Source organism: Diadema antillarum, unplaced genomic scaffold (assembly GCF_040938485.1).
Source record: "Diadema antillarum isolate AM-2024a unplaced genomic scaffold, OU_Dant_1.0 scf00000018, whole genome shotgun sequence".
Classification (NCBI taxonomy): domain Eukaryota; kingdom Metazoa; phylum Echinodermata; class Echinoidea; order Diadematoida; family Diadematidae; genus Diadema; species Diadema antillarum.
Genome location: NW_027270907.1, coordinates 390,001 through 410,025, shown reverse-complemented (window position 1 = coordinate 410,025; position 20,025 = coordinate 390,001). Strand labels below are relative to the sequence as shown.

The window sequence follows — 20,025 nt, the reverse complement described above, 5'->3', positions numbered from 1 at the left end:
CCAACAAAAGTCTTCTACCCAACCTTAGACAGCCGACGACCACAGAGAAAAATTGATATTTGAAATTTCACTTGTTTTCTAGAAATTGATCTGTGCATGCTAGAGCACTTTCTGTCCATTGCATCTGACTGCAACATTGTCACTGTGGTTGTAAAGTGTACAGGGAGGAATGCTCCATTTAGACTGCTTTAATATAAGCTTTCACATTTGTCATCATATTCAAATTTACACAATATCAATAAATTTGATAAAAGATTTGGGGGCAGTAACTGTGATTGCATGAAGGAGATATCAATGACATCACAAAATTTTAATCTAAAAGGAAAACTTTTCTTTAATAATTCAACTCACTGCTAATAACTGCAATGGATAGATGTATGTGTACCTGGAATGCAGATCAACCAGGATGTCATATTAACAATACATTAGGTCAAGTTTGAAAGAAAACTTTAAACCATGTACACGGGGTACGCATGTAAGTATGTGCGCTGGTGGGCATGCAGCAATAACAATCCTACAAGTGTACTTTTGTAGCAGTGTATTGAGAATCTCTGTAATACACATGGCATCATCACACAAGTACAGGTCTATTTAAAACACAACCTTATACAGGCAAGAATGTCTGTAATACCAAGTCTGGCATTACATCTCTGTCCACAAGCCCACTGTCATGAGGTCTCAGCTAGTTGCGTGCATCTCAAAAAGAAGTGGCCCTGCACGTAGTCATATAATACAGTCATCAGTTTAATGCCACAGACTATGTAGCTACAGCAGACTTTGTACACGTAAAATTCAGACCTAACATGGCTCTGGCATTAAACTGACAATTGCATAATCTGATGCACTACACAGTTTATGCCCTATGCATACAATAATGCAGAGGCTGTCAAAAATATGTGCCTATTTTCACTCAATATCCTTGATTTTTTTTTTCACTGTCTTTCCTTTCAATACCAGTACACTGTAAGATCCACTCTTTCTGTCAAGCATGGGCTACAGCTGAACAGCCTCAAACATGCTATAGATGCCCTCTACTCTAGAGGGCAGCAGACTGTATATCATTTGTACAAGAAGCTGTGCACTGCACTGTACACAATCACCGCACCCTGTTCACCTCTCCCAGTGAGTGGTGCTGCAGATACAGTGGCTATTTTTGTTAATAAAGTTAGGTTTGAATCCTATGTGCTACCCGCTCAGTCCACAGTTGTAGGTCATTATGCTCTTACACATACATGTACATGCAGCATTGATAGGACTGAACCCCTTCAGAGGTGTGGTAAGCATTTCGTACATCATTGGCTTGAATGTGTCTCGAAAATAGCAGACAGTCTCGACCCTTGTGTGGGCATTTTTGATCCTAAGCACTAGGATCCCTCCACAGGATGTCTGTCACAAACACAGTCTCCTTTCCAGACATACTGCACCGAAGGACAACGTGCTTAGACATGGATGGGACTGTGAGCCTTGACTCATGGGGCTTGCACAGGGCAGCTTCATGTCTCATCATGGGGCTTGACCTGAGTGTGCACAACCCTGCTATGTCACCACATTCTTGCCGTAGGTCCCCTCCGGAGGGCGGTAGAGCTTGGGGAATGCCTTGAGCTGCATCTTGTTGAACGCATACCTGTTGATTCCCGTATTCTTTCTCGAATTATCTCTCCTCGTACCCTCGCTGTGGAGAGGAAGAAAATATTGGAAGCGTTGCAGGAGTGAATGACATCGTAAAAGAAACAAATTAAAGCAACAGCTGAAAAGCAAGAAAAACCTTCTTTTTTTTTAACGAAGCATTTATGGATGGGGGTACACCAACAAGAAAAGGAAGAAAGTTACATCTATTTGAACAAATTAATTACCTTGCTAACCTAGAATCAAATTGCAGCCACACATATTCTCCCTTGCATATACATATGCAAGGCAAATGCTCCCAGCAAAGACCTGGCAAATTCAATTACTAGTAGTATACTAAGCCATGAATCTGCTACAATAATAAAACGCTATAGCAGTGAATCCTTATATGAATGCATATTCATGTCATTCAGAGTAAAGCACACTCACGTGGACAACAAACAGAATAAGGTGTCTAAAATTGCTTTAGAACTGCTCAATTTCTACAACCAAAGTAAATTGCCCTTCTGAAGAAGAAAAAGAAAAATGAAAGTGACAAGTCGAGCCATCAACGAAAGGCAATACCAAACACACACACAAGAACAAATACCTGGGCAAACCACAAGAGGCAGATACTGCAAAACAAATAAAAACTAAATTCCATCTCCCCTCTCCCCCATCCCCCCCCCCCCCCCCCCCCCGCCAAAAAAAAAAATAAATAACTGCACTAAAGAGGAAAGAAATCTGTTGCAGAACAAGCATCTTAAAGGTAGGGAATCCCATTTGCATGCCTTAAATGAAGAATTGTATAAATACAGTGGTATGTTGAAGAGAGTATAATTTTAGAAACTCCCATAAAGTATTGAAAGTGGAAGGTAACATTTAGTACATTTTTTTGACCGTTAGATTTTGAATTGAATTTTTTTCGGGGCTCACCGTAAATTCCAGTACATTACTAGGCTACCTTTGCAGACCCATGCACCGCATGTGTGTCCATCATGTATATTTTGTGAAGAAAGTTCATCAACACTTACAAACAGTTCTATATACATTCTTGCCACACACTCTATATGTTATTACATCAGCTCTTGTACTTTTAGATTTGTGTGTATAGATAACAAATACAGAAGACTGCAACAAAAAGGCCTAAGTGTGGCTGACACACAGAACTACTGAGTAGTTGAGTTTTGTGCATCATTCAAATTTTAGATAACTGTTGACTTCCAAATTTCTAAGCAGTGGCCTAGGCAAGTCCCCTGAGGTTCATATTTAATGTTTTGCTGCATTTTGGGAGGTCTGTAAAAGGTATCCCCTACCTTTAAACCCTTTGCGTGTACATTCATTTCCTGTCCAGTGGTTTGCGAGTAAGATTTATGCACATTTGACTCACTTGCGCAGAGAGGGTTAAACAATGTGACGATAAGAAGAGGGCACTTTAATAACACCGAGGGAGAGGGGGTAGGCGGGACAAGATGGCACTGACCTGCGCATGGTGTTGAGAAGGTGGACAAACATGTGGGGCTCCATGCTGTGCTCATCCTGCAGCAGCTGGCACTGTTCCAGGGTCACCGACATGCCCGTCCTGTCCTTGGCGCTCTTGCAGCTGGTGAATCGGATGCCGTTGATGCGCCTCACCAACTAATCACCATGGCAACAATAAGAATGAAAATAATAATATTAAACATACAAAAATGTAACATATATTTCACCATTTTGAGAATCGCTCTGCTTTAAGTGTGGAGATGTTCATTAAAAAAAAATTGAAAAGCACTCAGAGAGCGCAGACCTCACCCAAGCAGCTCATTTCCACCCATAGGTTCCAGATGGTGATGCGGATCACAGCCATAATTTTATCATCTGTTCCTTGTGTCTTTATCAACTTTTCCTACACAATTTCACCCAAATCCATTCATAACTTTCTGAGTTATTTGGCACACAGGCAGACAAACAAACAAACAAACAGACACTCCCAGACAGACAAACAAGCCAATGTGGGCAAAACCTAAACCTCCTTGGCAGAGGTAAAAACGGAGATGTACAATACATGGAGTGCATGGATGTGAAAAAATACCCACCTGCCTACTTATATGAAGAATCTCCACATTTTTCTGCCTCTTGGACTGCACGTGGTGTCTCAGACTCGTCATGAGGAGCCCCACCGTCAGTGAGCTGTTGGAATGTGGTCGCTCTGAAGCCAGCCACAATACAAAGTTGAAGGGAAGAACGAGATCAATTTTTTTTTTTTTTTAATGGATAAAAAATGTACATTCCCTCAATTTATTACTGACACATTATCCCCCCCCCCCTTTCTGAAGCAGACAAGTTCAGTGCTCTCTCATTATGCTAGAAAAATGAAAATACGCAACATTCTATTTACATTTTCTTAATATTGTTTCATTACTATGATATTTTGAACTGCTGTAGCCATCATATTCAGTGATGGCAGCACAACAACTTTAGAAATTCATAACTTTTGAATGGACTGTCTGATTTTCCTCAAAGTGATGTGTTGTCCTAATACTGCTGCATTCCCTTAATCCACACATACATTGTACGCTGTTTTTAATGTTAGTTTCTGCTTGAAGTTTGTTCAAAATCTGTCCGTGCAGACTAAATTTTGACCGATTTGACAAATTGACGAGAAAAGCTTACGCTCCTCGGAGATGAGCCTCAGGTAGCGGTCAAAGTACAAGTCCAGCTTGTGCATGTTTTCTTTGTTGATGGCCTCTTGGAGTGAAGTGTCACCAAACCTGTATCAGACAGCAACAACAAAACAACAACAACATAATCCACACCTGCTTTGTAAATAGAAGTTCCTACTGGTTGGACAATGTCTCATATCCAGCACTCATTTCTCTGTCCACAGTCTGGATACTGCTACTGCTGGATACTGTATGCGCTGAATATTTTGCGAAGTTTTTATCTTTGTAAATTTTGCGAAGTATAACACTTCAACATCCTGTATAATTCATCAATCAAATTTGCTTGACACAGCTTAATAACAAATATTGATATTGATACAATGTATATACATATAAGTGAAAAGATCATATCACAAGATTCAGAGACACCATGGTTTACACTGCAATCGATGATTCTGCAAAACCAGAAATTTTCAAAAGCACGAAAACTTATGCCAATTTTGTGAGGGGCCAAGATTCCAGAAAGTAAAGTGCACGCAGAAGCGCCTGTAATCACAATGCACTGAATGCCAGTGGCACTTCGCAAAAGTTTCATGCCCCTAAAGAGGCCATCAGCTCCAATTCAAGAAAGCTTCATGCCTTGAATGTGTCTGGTTTTACAGCGTTGTTCTAGCTACCATACCCCTTTCCAAATAGCCTGACACTGCCAACCTGAAGCCTTACAATGCATCAATCAAATTTGCTGGATGCAACTTTGAACACAGAGCCGAAATTGAACAGAGCATATTGCGAGATTCAAAAACAGCACGATTACGTGCCAACAACATTTGCTTTGCTGAGCAAGGCGGAGGGGTGTGGACTCACAGTTCGGCCAGTGACTGCTCCTCATTGATGCCCACTGTGAAGAGGACCGGAGTGACCTTGATTGTCTGCCCCCGGCTGAGCTCGTCGGGCAGCTTGGCCATGGCGTTGATGTCCAGCGGAACCTCCACGACCACGTTGCACCTGGGAGTGTACGAGAGTAGACAAAAACATACCTCTAGTTGGGCATTTCTACGACAACAGGGCTGAGATTCGGGAAGCAGTTTGGTGACTACCTATGGTACTTGAAACCCACGATGATAATGGGATATCGATTGCAAATGAGAATGTGCTGGCAAAGATACTCGATACTGCTGCACACATAAAGAATTTCACATACACACACAAAAAAAAAAAAAAAACCAACAACAACTCTGAGTTTCATTTTCAATTCTTGTACATTAAGCTACAATTATATTCTTCACTAAAGGGAGTTGATCCACACACTTGAAGGCTGTCAATATCAAGGCTGCAACTACGGAAATGATTTGGTGATTACTTAAAACCCGCAAGTGAAAATGGAGATCGATTGCAAATGGGAACATGTCTGCTAGGCTACTGGTATACACACGTATTAAACAATTTGACAAAAGAAAATTCAAGGCACATTCTCAATTCTTGTTGTACATTACACTACATTTAAGTTCTTGACTACATATGTGTGAGTTGGTCCGCTTGCTTGATGACTGTCAGGTGCTAACTTTTTAATGCCATGCAAAGTCTAATGACCTTCATGACTTTCACACACCAGCACACTTCTATGAATCAACATGAAAGACAATTTGCTATCTTGGTGCAAGTATTATCAAAATATGGTTATTCATCTTGAGCATATCAACAAATCTATAAAAGGCAGGTTGAAAGGTGGTGATGAACAATGCATCGTTGAAGACAAAAGACATGAGACTAGATTTGTTTACATTTCAGTCGCATTTAGCAACGTGAGTCTCACAAAAACAGAAACTCCAGTTTCACATATGTTACCATCATTATGCAAGAAAATATGAAGAAATCATCACTTCTGTAATATTTCGCGAGGTTGTTACTTTCACAAATTTCACGAGTCAGGTGCTATTCTTCTTTTACAATCTTCTTTTACAAATTCCAACATGTAAAACAAAAGTAACACTGAGAGACAGAGCATTTGCCTGTGCTGCTCCCAAACTCTGGAATGATCTACCATTACAAGTCCGGAAATCCCCAACCGTAGCAGTTTTTAAATCACGGCTAAAAACACATCTTTTCATTGAATTGTTTCTTACTATCAAGCACATCAGAAGCTTTTGCAGCGCAGAAGAATATATGTCTATAGGTTTTGCGCTTTATAAATTGATATATTATTATCATTATTATTATTCACAAATCTAAAAACACGCAAAAAATATCAACTCTGATCCCGACATGATTGTGACATGCATGCGTACATTTCTCCATTCAGTCCCATGCTCCACAATCACAAATATAACCACTTGCACAATTGTTGGGAAGTCCCAATTCGTGAAAAATAGACTCGCTAAACATATGTGGCATATATACAGTACTTTATTCATCACTAATGTCATTCTCTCGGATGTAAGATACCAATGAATCGCACCTGCTTCCAGTGATGACGGGTTTGATGTCACTCTCCTCCGTCTGGTTCGGGATGAGCTTGAAAGTGACGCCCTGGAGGTCCTTTACAGCAGCAGCCATGTCCTCCAACATCCCCATCTCATCACCTGTCAATACAAACAAACAAAGAAACAAACATACAGACATATGTATGCACATACATAATAACAGACATACACAGAAATAGACAGAATGACAGACAGACAGACAGACAGTTTGGATTGGCAGATTGAAAACTAGATGGATGGATGAATACCACGGTAGATAGATGGACCGCAATAAAGACAGATACATTAAATAATAGACAATGAAAATAATGGAAAAATGAAGAGATTGATAAGATAGAAGGATAGGTACATAGATAGATACTGAGTTATGGACAGATAAATTGAAAAACAGCCACACATTTAAATATATATACGAATGGATCATTGATGGATAGATAGAATGATATTGTGAAAACAGAGACATTGAAAACCCCACTGGATTTGTTGCGCAACATCATCTTTACATTCAATTCTTGGACATGATGCAACATATGTAGCATGCATGCCACATTCATGTTTGCAATAGCACAGCTTTGATAATTTTTGTAACAGCAGCAATGAGTGTACTGTATACGCTGAATATTTTGCGAGGTATTTATTTTCGCTAATTTCGCGAGTCAGCTGCTATTCGCAAAATTAAAAACGTGCGAAAATATTGACTCTGATCCCGATATGAATGTGACGTACGTGTACACATTTTTTCTGTTTAAAACAGGACTCCATGATCGCGAATCTACCCACTCGCGAAATCGTCGGGAAGTCTCGATTCGCGAAAATTTAGACTCGCGAAATATATGGCGTATACAGTATTTGGGAATGAACTCTGTAAGCACTGGGTAGGTCTATAAATATAAAATCAATGAGGGGCACATTTGGGGAACCTCTTAGGTGCTCTTCCATGACATAAAGTTAATTTTCAAGCTATTGATACACTTTCAGACAGTTGGTTGGGAAAGTACAATTGTACCAATACCCAAACTAATGATCCTATCAGCTTTGAAGCACTGACTACATAATATATTGATCGCTCTTTCATCCTCCCATCAAAATATGTTAGGTTGATACAGATAACCAAAATCCTTTCAACAACAGAAATGCATTCGATACCTACATGTACTGTACAATCTAGTGGTAAAAATCAAAAGCAATTCAGGACACTGGGTCAAAGTTCACTCACCGTATGTACTGAGTAGGCTCTCATAGTGTGCCAGTAATCCCAGCTTGCACAGCTGTGTCAGGTATCCCTTGTCATTCATGTTCTCCTTCAACTGCGTTACCACGCCAACGATGAGGGATGTAATCTGGTGCGGGAGGAATGCGGTAGGGGATACACATCATCACCACTATGGGAGGATGGCCAAAATGTTTGAACTACATGTAGTAGCTCTCCAAAGTTACTGACACTAGGAACTCCAATATTTCAGTTTTTCACAACATCTTTTCCTGAATTTTATTAAATGACTTATATGAACTGAATTCACTGAACCTTTCTCAACACATTTCTCCATTTTTACCCATATATTTACTTATCTTTCTAGCTCCATCTCAGTAGTGGTGTTATCACTAGTTTAATCCTGCCCAGCTATAGTTATCTACTTTTACATGACAGTCTGCATACACACACTCCAAATTTAAGATAAAAAAAATCTCCCTGATCTTCACTTTCACCCACATATATGTACCGCTGTACATCTGGATACATTGTAGCTCAGAATTCTCAATACAGTACTTGCCATATTAAGAGTACTAGACATGATAACACAGTATGGAGTATTTATGCTGTCACATGTTTGGTGGTGAAAAGAGGGGAAAAATGTACTTACTACTTGAGAGAAGACTAGATCTCTCCTGCTCTGCAGGTTTTGTAGAAAGTCAAGGTTTCTGTACTCCTCCTATTTGAGACAAAACATCAATCTTATCTGTAATTAAAAAGTTCAATGCAACATAGAGCTAAAATCTCTCTCTCTATGAATCTATCTATTTCTCTCTCTCTGTCTCTCTTGACCTTAACCCTAATCACTCTGCTCCCCCCTCGACGTTTTGCACTATACGTCTGCAACGCGATAAAACCTCGTCATGAGGCCCCCACAACCCCCCCCCCCCCCCCTTCCTGGATTTAGCCTAGCCAAAACAGCCATGCCTGTTTAGGGTAAAAGGACATCTCTTTCCTCATGGAATAAAGTTAGAGCTCTTGCACACACCACATGCATGCGCACTGTGTTCTTTATTACACAATTCCACCATTCATGACTAACGCAATCCATGAGTAGCCACTGTACATACAATATCAGATCGGCACCTTGATCTTTGCTAGAATAAAATTAAGCTGAAATGGTGGCATTGGAGTATATGATGCACATGCCCTGAAATGGTGAGATAAATTGCCAGAAGCTTCAGAACAAGCTGGGACAATTTACAAACCTAAGTATTAAAAAAAAATTGGGGGGGGGGAGGGAAGAAGTGATAATGATACACTTAACTACATACCTGTAACCTCTGGACTCTGACGCTAAACTTTAATACTCCGATGTTAAACTTGGCCTACTATACCACTAAACACATCTTCAATACCTTCACAAACTCATAGCTCATTTATGTTGATGTAGTGATGTGCACACTATAAACATGGTAATACTTCCAAGCCCAAATGGGACAGGGAGTAAAGAAGTGGTAATGATAATTTTTGTACCTGTAACCTCTGGAATCCAACGCTAAACTTAGCCTGCTCCTGCAGCTTGTTGAGGCCCTCCACAAGGGACTGCAGGCCGGGGTCTATCGCTGTCATCCTCTCAGCGGGTGTGGCCGACTCTGGCAGCATCTCCACCACTTGCTGAAGCATGCTGATGCTGTCCAGGATCTTTCTGCACATGGAGTCCTGGACGATGGTGGGGAAAAGGAGGAGAATGAAAAGGAGGAAGAAGGTAGAGGAAGAGGGAAATGGAGAGGAAGAAGAAAAGAAGGAGGGAGGAGGAGGAAGATGAGGAAGAGGAGGAAGAGGTGGAGAAAGGATGAAGGAGTAGGTAGAGGAGGTAGAGATGGAGCAGCAGAAGGAGGAGTAGGAGGAGAAGGAAGAGGAGGACGAGGATGGAGTAGGCAGAGTAGGAGGAGGAGGAGGAGGAGGAGGAAGAGGAATGGGAGAAGGTAGAGGAGGAGGAGGTGGAAGAGGAGTAGGAGGTGGAGGAGGAGGAGCAGATGGACGATGTGGGAGGATATGTGATGAAGTAGGATAAGGTTAAGGAGGAAGAGAAAGGAGATGAACAAGAACAAGACATGTGTATTAAGGATGAATAAGGCACATAAGGAAAATCGTTCAAATTCATTTCAGACATCAATTTTTTAGTTATTCTCGTTCACTTTCACTTGTTCCAATCGTAATCTAGTTCATAATCATGTTGAGTGTAATATTTGATCCCACTTCTTTATTGTTGGCATTAACAAGGAAAATAGCACCTTAACTGTCTATTCTTTAAAATGTAAGAGCAAATTATCTAGTCCCATTATACCAGTCACAACAAGCAAGAGAATCTCTTACTGTTCATTTGACCTTAGTTTATCAAAATTTATGATAATAGTTCTCCTGGGTTTCTGTTTTCTATCTCTTTTTTTTTCCTTGTCACACAAGCTATTGTAGCAATCCTCTTCAAAAATCTGACATTTGTTTTCATCTTACCCCGACATGATGGAACAACTGATGGCTTGTCAAAACAGCACTTATATAAGTTCTTAAACTTCCGTGTATACCCAATTATCATTTTTCATTACTGGAAGTTGTGGGTTAGAGTGGTGGGCTTACCCACGAGGACACTCCGCCCTCTTCGCTATGGACCGACGACGTCTGCAGGTAGAGTCTGCTCTGCTCCCAGTCCTCATACACTCCGTTGCTGACGCTATTCGGCGATATACACACACTGCTGTTTGAACTCACTACGCTTTGTCTAGAGTTAGACTGGAGAGACAGAAAGAGGGGGAAAAAAAATTAATACACATGTATTTACTAGATACAGTGTAGGCATTCCACCACATATTCATTTGTACGTAACAAATCTCAAGATGGCCAAAATTTATATTCATATATCTAACGACGTCATTGATGTTAATTTCTTGTCTCGAGAAACAAAATTTATCGACATTACTGAAATGTTCCTGATGTATAACATCCTAATGTACATATCCAGCCAACTTGCATTCACAAGTCTAAAGTTACATAAATCATATAGATCCAACATACTCCACAAGATGGGACATCGACATATACAATGAATTAATGACTTCTAGTACTTAGAGCTTCCTGGTGACCAGTAAACTCTCTAAAGACCGCTATTACAGATGTATATGCAGTACACCCTAAAGCCAACACTTCTCCCCAGTTTGTTCTGGGCACCGTTTCACAAAAGTTGTCAGCGCCGACAAGTTGTCAGTCACTGACAATATATAGTAACAGTCAGTGACAAGTAACAGTCAGTGACAAGAGCATCTCAACCAATCAAAACCAAGGATTTTACTGAAACAGTCAGCGCTGAAAACTTGTCAGCATTGACTTTATTGATGAAGCACCCCCCCTGATGACTACCCCTGGCCTATCACAAACAAGCATTAATAAAAGAAATAGAAATAAAAAAACAAAAAACAAAACAACGTAAACCAAACAAATGATAACGATCATCACCTTTTACGGATTTTGACGTCAAGAATAGGCAGTTCTAAGCCACTTGACTTCAGCGAGCTTTACAAATTGTAGATCAGCGACTAGAATGCAAATATAGTGCTATTCGGCAACCAAAAAAAAAAGTGTTCTGCCCAAGACAGCTTTTCCGACCCAGAAAGAGGTGTTGTCTGCACATTTGCGTCGCAGATCCAAAGCTCGCTAACATCTGCACACAACGTCAAGCAAATGGCACTCGGTAGCCTTTTTTCCCAGCATGCATTCTCATATACCTGGGAGATGCTGATGGCGCTGTTCCTGGCGCTGGGGCCAGAGTCCGGCGAGTGGTGCGTCTTGTGGTGCTTCCTCTCTGACTTGCCCTCCCCCTTCACGGCATCGTGGTACGACAGGTGCGTCTTCTGGAGGGCGGGCACCGAACACTGCTCCAGCAGCTGTGTGACCTGAAATGGAGAAGAATTTCAAACATTTCACAAGGAGGTCGCAATGACATATAGGGCCAAGAGTATTTCCCTTCACCCAACAGCCTCTTGAAAAATTTAACGTCACGAACAACAATAAAAATAGAAATAGAATGCCATCATGACATTACACCATCAGATGTTTGAATTGTTAGGCAAATTCTGAGGCAATGAGCATTCTCACTAAACTCTAATGTGTAGTTTGAACATTTCAACAAATCTAATGTAGTGTGATCTCTAATTCACATGTAGTGTGAATCATTTCAACAAACTCAACCTGTCTTTTAAGTAAATCATCAGTCTGTGAAATTAATCCACTGAAGGGCAATTAGGTATAAAGAACAAGGTGTGTTGTACCAGGCTGCTCCACATCTAAACATGGGCCTGTTAGAATTTGCAGTAAAAACAAATAAAGAGAGAACAATGTGGCTCCTTGTTTTAGGTCTTTTACAACAATTTTATGAGATGACATTGGCAATGATCTATTCAGGTAGCATACTAACATCACTACTAAAGAGATATGCAGTTTGTTGAGAAAATCTTACAATCATTATACCACATTACCACCTTTTATATCTAAGTTCACAAAAAGCCATTTCCCCTATTACAGAAGCAATTTGGCTTTTAAAAAAAAAAGAAAAAAAAAGGAATGACTTTCTGACACTTGTCAAAATATTAACAGTTTGACGTTTTACTACATCCTGTTCGAATCTTAAAGTCTGGGGACGTCTTTTAATGTGAAAACTCTTTAGTTTTCATGAAGCATGGTACTATGGCATTTTAAATTGACCTCTTGTGTTAATAAGATGCTTCATCTCCAGTACACTTCACTTTTCTTAATTGCAAAGTGTAATAATCTCAAAACTGTGGAAATCTAGTGGTCCGATTTCTTTCCATTTCTGGGAAAGTTTTTTTGTGGAAAGAAAGTATGAGACAAAGTGATGTCAAATTTGGACTAAAGAGCCTCGGGTGAGAAAAATGTGAAGTTTCCAGACTAATATCAAAAAATTAATCTTAAGTGACATCATCAAGCTTTCTGTGATGACAAGTCATTCACACTGTGCACACACACACACATACACTTAATATCATATTTAAATAAAGATACAGACTGTCAAGAAAAATTATAAATAAATAGATAATCCATCAAATGAATTTAGAAAACAGCAATATTGAATCTACAGTAAATGATACAATTTAAATAAATTTTGGCTATCACTAACAAACACAATAAGCCCCCCATATGATTTTTAAAGTGTCATCATAACAAAGATATCTTTAAAAATCTATAAAAAACAAAGATAACCTGAACTGAACAACATGACAAGCAAGTATAATCAATCAACATCACTGCAGCTTTAAGTTATTTGATGCAGAGTATCACAGAGTTAAATACTGTTAAATTCTAATTGCACACTATACATGAGAATAAGCATTAGTCAGGGAACATTACCCTGAACGTCAAGCTTGTAAGCATGAGGTATTATGTGAATATTAATGTTGTGTGAAAAGAACACCAAAATAAAATTGAAGGAAATGAAAGGGTGACTGGCACTTATACACCGGCCATACTTACCATACAACAATTTTTTTCTCCCTCTACCTTTGCTGTTATGATATTCATAATCAGCATATTATCATGCATGGCTACTTCAGTTTTAGTTATCACTCTGCTGCACCAATTATTACTATTACTACTACTATCATTGTTATTGTTATTATCACTATCATTATCATTATCATCATGACTGTCATTTCTAGATCATACAAGTTTCATAGTCCTTATCATCATTATTATCATTATTATTATTATTATTATTATTATTACTACTACTACTACTAGTACTACTAACTACTAACTTCAACTAACTACTACTACTACTACTGCTAGTAACTACTTCTACAACTACTACGTGCTATGATCATTATTAATTATTATTACCATCATTATCATTCTTGTCATCATTATCATTGCAATATTACTTATACTACTTCATATAGCTAACAGTGTTAAAAGCCTACAGTAACAACACATATTTGTCTAAAAAAAAAGTCTGTGATAGACACTATTTTACGAAATGGATGATCAATTTGTTGAAGAAAGAAGAGACACCAAACTCACAGAAAAAAATATATACATATTTTACTTGGATCTAAGCACTCACACCCTGTAAGTCTGTGTCAAAAGAAAAGAATATAAAATCAATTCTCTATCAAACCCAGCAACTTCTGATCTAGGAACTTTCCAACACAAAACCCACAACTCTCCACACATATTGAAATCAAATTGAGCAAAATTGGTGTCTCTGCAAACATGATGAATAAAAAACATATACATGAAACGAAAGCTCCAGGAACAAAATTATAGTGATTGTGCTGTGTGAGCAATTACTGCAACGTTTACAATATATGTGAGTAACAGCAAACTTAAGTGTAAAAAAAAAAGAAGTTGTCTGCAACATATCAAAAAGGTTAGTGTCACACAAATGGCACATGGAAAAGAGATGTGATATTCATTATTATGTCCATTTCTCTTTCCCCAATCCTTCTCCCTCTCTCTCTCTCACACTCACACTCACTCACACACACACAAGAGAAAAATAGGGGAACTTAAAAAACACAGGAAAACAAAACCTATCGGTAGACCAATGTTAAAATGTAAAGTGCAATATCATATAAAAGTCAAAGAAACTTCATGAAGTCCCTGGTGTGCACCCTTTGGTAAAAGGTGATAAGTGAAAAGTGGTAAAACATGGGCTTTAAATTAGTAGTGATAGCAGTTTAGTGCCAATGAACACACACACACACACACACACACACACACACACACTTTACCATACCACCACACACATAAAAGCAACACTGTGACATCAAAGCTTGTGCATATATCTACGGGTACTGGGATTGAAAGTTAGTACACAACAATAGCCGCGGTCACACTGGCAAAGGATTGCGAAGTTTAAGATAGCGAAGTCTTTGCAATCTTTGGTTGTCTGCCCACACTGGCAGCCAAACTTCTCCATCTAAGTTCTTGAAGTTTGTATGACTGATGGGCATGCCTAACAAAGAAGAAAGAGCATGCTATCTGATGGCTAATGATTGTGACGTAATAATGTACACAGGTGCATCCCAATGAGGCACCATCTGCAAGAAAACCATCGCTCGATGCCGCAAACAGGTGACGGACTGGTCACGTGACGGACTGGTCACGTGACAAACTTTGCGAAGTTTCATTTGGTAGCGTTCACACTGCCACAAGATCGAGAAGATTGGCAGGCGTCTGAGAAATATCTCTAGTTTGAGTGGAAAGTTTCGCGAGAAGTTTTGCGGAGAGTTTTCGGTCACACTGCAAAACTTAAGATCTTAAATACCGCTTCTTAAACTTGCAATCTTTTGCCAGTGTGACCACAGCTACTGACTACATTAGAAATGACCTTGCAATCAGTGGCTGCCATTTGTAGGGTACTGAGATTCATTCAAGGGCTTCATCTTGAGTGATTTTATTCACCCTAATCAAATTTCAAAGAGTCGTTATGATTTTGTGACAAACAGTGTCACAACATATCACCGTATTACAATTCCATGCACTACTACAACGTGTGTATACGCTTCCATACAAGTAATATTGCAATTATCACAATGGCCTGTGCACAGTTTGAACAAAAACACTAATCTATGTAAGTATATACCAAACTATCGAACGCACACACGCATACACAGTCTACTGATATATAGATATATTTAAAAGCGGGTATAGTTGTAAGCCATGCAAAACAAAACCATAAAGTAAAACAAAGGAACTGCAGAGAAATCCAGTAAAACAGAATACCTACCTCTGCGCAGAAGAGGGTAATCTTTTTGGTTTCATAAACGAATTAAAAAAATAACATGATGTAATTTAAACTTTTGTTGTGCAGGCAGCACACAAAGAGACACTATGGTATAATAAAGTCACTTCAGTAATTTCATAGCATGTGAGTTACGACAGGTTAAACTTTGGTACTAAGACCGATTTCTAGTTTTCTATATACATAGCAAGCCCTGACAGATTAAAGGTTTAACATATAATGTAGCGGACATTGTGTATTTCTCATCCCAAATACCACATACATTTCTACCGAATTATTTGCATCAGCTAAAGACGTCATTAGAGCTAATCACATAGAACAACAGCCAGGGGCCAATTTGGGGCACCATTGCCCCTTGTTCCCCCCTGCGATCAAACTGGGCCAAAACTACCAATGTCATGAAAAACTTGAATCTACCACGTGTACTTTCTCAGAGTGTTCTAAATGCAATATGACTCGTTTATGCTACACTACCTGTACATGTAGATCTGGAAAAGAAATGTCTTGGAAATCTACTCCCTTCTGGGGCTTTTTGGCCCTGATACTGGGCACCACATTCACACAACTTTGTATCCCCTATCCTTCACAATGATTTCTGCCACATTTGGTAAACCTCTATCAGGGCATTTTTCAAGAAGATGGAAATGTAAAATTTTACCAAAGGGCCCCTAATCATGTAACCCATTTTTTAGATGCTCAATCAGGTCATCACTGCCAATATTATTTACAGCTTTATATTCTTTACTTTAAAGAGTATCTCAAGGCAATAAGAACAGATTGTATCACTTCTGGATATGGAGTATGAAAAATGAAATGTATTTGAAATGTAAATATTTTGGGGCCTCTTGGGTCCTGCCCTTGGGCCCCTATGGTGACCACTTGAAACAGTAGAGCAAGTTTGAACCCCCTACCCCTACAAATGATACCCATCAAGTTTGGTCAAGATCCAATGATATGTTTTAACAAAGTCAAAATGTATAAACTATTAGAATGATGCAAAATACACAACAGACAAAAAGCAATCCCACTACTAGAGTACATGTAGCTCACTTCAACCCTTGGCTGAAGTGAGCTAAAACTAAAGACACTGTCCTTCTTTCATTTAGAAATGGAGTCCATTCATTCAATACAAATAAAATGTGTCAAAATAGTTAGTAATGACTCACTAATATGCAGGGGATACATCAACCTCTTGCATGGACCAAAATATTACATTTTTGGCCCAACAAAAGGCCAGGAACGTATGGTTAGAAAGACAATGTAAAGATGATTACAGACTTAATACACACGATTACACTACATGCGGGAATAGAAAGGAATGTTGGTGAGGCAATAACTTTGTTGTGGTCATTTTCCTTTTTTTTTTCTTTTAGATATTGTATTAAAGATAAATACAGTTATGTATGGTCATCCGTTATGAAAAGTCAAGTTTTTTGCTTGTTATTGGCAACTGTTCTTGTATGGAACTTGTATGGAAATTGATATATAACACACGTAACTATATTACAGATGTATATGTGTGATGAATAATGTTGAAATTGTACAAAACAACCATACTGTGCAGTACCATATACAGTATGTACATATAATGTTTGACGATATTGCTGAAAATTCAAGGAACTGGAAAGCAATGCCATATGGAGAATAAATAAATCAAATCAAAACTTACTGGGAAATTACTCCATTAAGAGATCTAACCAACGAATGGAGGAATACAAAGAAGGGTGGGGGCAGGGGGTGGGGGGACCGGAAGGAGGGGTGTGGTGAGACGGGCGTCAGTGAGCACTGGAATGTTACCTGGTCGTTGAGTGCCTGCGTCTTGAGTCGCATGGAGTTGATGTCCTTGTGCTTGGCGGCCAGGCTCAGGTTCTTGCAGCACCAGTCCACCTTGGTCCCCATCTCAGTCACTTTGGTCAGGACTTCGGCCGCCTGAGAGGACAGGCAGTGGTTGTTGCCCACACTGCGGAGGGGCGAAAAAGATGGACGGGTCAGAAGGCGGACTGACCAAACCGTTTCCCCACCATCATCTTTCTATAATGGCCACAAAAGATTTAATATCAGTCACCATGTCTAACCTATAATACACTATAATCTTCCAACTCTTCATCACCTATAAATTTTACTCCATCTTCACATTCAAATAGAATTATCTGAGAGGCAACTCACATCACAGCTCCAGCACTCCTGGGGGGCATTTCATGAAGCGTTCTGTCGGATATCACTGTTGACAAATTTGTTCACGGCCAAACAGATGCAAGGGTTACAGTAGCTTATATAACAGTTTGTCAGAAGAAATATCTGACGAAATGCTTCATGAAATGCCCCCCACACTGATTCTTGGCATGAAGGTTGAATCAACTAACAAACAATCACACACATTCAAACACTTTCTGCAAGCACACTTCTCATTTTTTTCCTCTCCTGTGTGACTGCAAAAACAGATATTTTCCTTGCATTTTATTTTTTTTTTCAAAATTATTACACGTTACAAATATGCACACATGTTCAAAAGCTATTTGTCCACAGAGAATAATTGCAATAAGATATACAACTTTAATGTTCCCCACTTCATATTGTTTGTAGTCATTCTTATTACAAATTCACCCAAGCATTTCCGCCATTCAGTTTACGACAATGGTCCGTGTCCCTACCCTGATATCAATGAGTGACAGGTTGAAGAGTATCAAGTGTAACTGATCAAGTTTCCCCTCTTATAAGGGTAATAGAGCTAGCACCTATCATACTCAGTCACATGGGCAGCATAGCAAAACAATTTACTTGACGTTACAACTCGCTCACTCTCTCTCTCTCTTCATAAAGTCTTTCCTTCCTGATTGAATATGATCGAATCCCTTTCCGACTCACAGTCTGCTCTGCTCATCTGCATACTGCTGGAACAGTCTCCGGAGCCCGCCGTGCTTGAACTTCATGGTGTGCGCCGATGGCGCCCCAAACGTGATCACGTCATAAACTATGCCTGCAGAGAGGACACAACATTGATTGCTATTAATTTGGGGGATTTATATTTATATTTCATAAACTTGGCAAAACTATTTTTTTTTTAAAGATAATTGATAAAACAGATCCATCCTCTCTTCTTTTATGGATTTTTATCATGTGGATGATAGTAAAGAAAAAACAAACAAACAAAATATCTGGACATGTGATGAACACAAGCACACAGTAGACTGCAAATCATCAGAGTTGGGTTGGTGTGTCTCCAAAAGCAAACATTCAGAGAATGCTCAAGTAAGAAGCATCAAGTTCCTGTGGAATATTTCTCCTCATCTCCCATCCCTGTATGGCAATCTGAGATTCAAACATGGAGTTTCAACAAAGCTCACAAATGAATTCAGCGAATGCATAAAAGACTAGTGAAACATTCAGTGAAAGTCCACGATCTTCAATTTGTACGAAAAGTAGTGCATTTCCTCAACCTGAGACCGAGACACATGTACATGTATGTCTAGGTAATAATACTATTCTCAATGCCTTATGGAGTCGGGTCAAGCATTTTTCTGATGTCCTACACTGATGCTTTTTGGTCAAATCTCTCTATGTTTTCTTCACATTACTGTCCTCCTATGACATTACAAACTCTTGCAGTATTCCCATCTGATGAGGGTGGCACATAACCCAAACTTCACAACTCATAGAAACTTTGAATGGATTGTTTGATTTACCTCACACTTTCACTGATGTTTTTTTTCCCTGAGTTTTATGTATTCAGTGAACTCATGCAAGTGCTGGGGGTAAATTTCCCTTTGCTGTAGCTAAATCAGTCAATCTCCTGGACTAACCTTTCAAACCCTGTTCTTCAACCCGTAACCTCTGGAGATGAAGGTTAGTAGGAACAAATTCGAGCCTCTTGTCCCCTCTCTCCGTGCTCTTCTTAAACAGCCTCAGTTCTGTGTCATTGTGAGAAGAGATGAGAAGCATCCAAGGAGATGAAGAAGATAGAAGATGCTGTACACAGTACTTTACTAAACTGATGTGTTGGTATCTACAATAAGCAATGAAATATGAACTACAAAAAAAACTTGTGAAATTGTTCAATGTAGGTACAGACCCGACAATTTTTTCGCTTCTTCACCTAAAATACTGCCACAAAATATAGGGTGTGTTTTATTCGTGGTTAATTACGGGTATCTGACTTCTCAGGAAAAAAAAAATGTTTTCGAGCCTTGGGATGCACAAATGTAATATATTACATCACAGTATTTCAACTTATATTTTTGGCAAACTGCCATAAACGATTGTATCACAGCAGTTGTGCTGTAGACGATGATG

At 39.3% G+C, this 20,025-nt stretch overlaps 1 protein-coding gene across 1 annotated transcript in view; it reads right to left on the bottom strand.

Moving 5' to 3' along the window:
* Positions 1–1,536: 1,536 nt before the first annotated feature.
* LOC139727743 (inositol polyphosphate-4-phosphatase type I A-like) overlaps positions 1,537–20,025 on the bottom strand; it is a 94,404-nt gene continuing 75,915 nt past the window's right edge. Inside the window, exons 11-24 of the mRNA XM_071638726.1 lie at positions 19,536–19,643; positions 18,601–18,712; positions 17,533–17,695; positions 11,702–11,869; positions 10,560–10,712; positions 9,456–9,641; positions 8,590–8,658; positions 7,944–8,067; positions 6,703–6,826; positions 5,112–5,252; positions 4,258–4,355; positions 3,681–3,793; positions 3,089–3,243; positions 1,537–1,672 (exon numbers count right to left, since the gene is read on the bottom strand). Coding sequence (XP_071494827.1) covers positions 1,537–1,672; positions 3,089–3,243; positions 3,681–3,793; positions 4,258–4,355; positions 5,112–5,252; positions 6,703–6,826; positions 7,944–8,067; positions 8,590–8,658; positions 9,456–9,641; positions 10,560–10,712; positions 11,702–11,869; positions 17,533–17,695; positions 18,601–18,712; positions 19,536–19,643 — 1,850 coding nt within the window. The remainder of the gene's footprint in view (positions 1,673–3,088; positions 3,244–3,680; positions 3,794–4,257; positions 4,356–5,111; positions 5,253–6,702; positions 6,827–7,943; positions 8,068–8,589; positions 8,659–9,455; positions 9,642–10,559; positions 10,713–11,701; positions 11,870–17,532; positions 17,696–18,600; positions 18,713–19,535; positions 19,644–20,025) is intronic.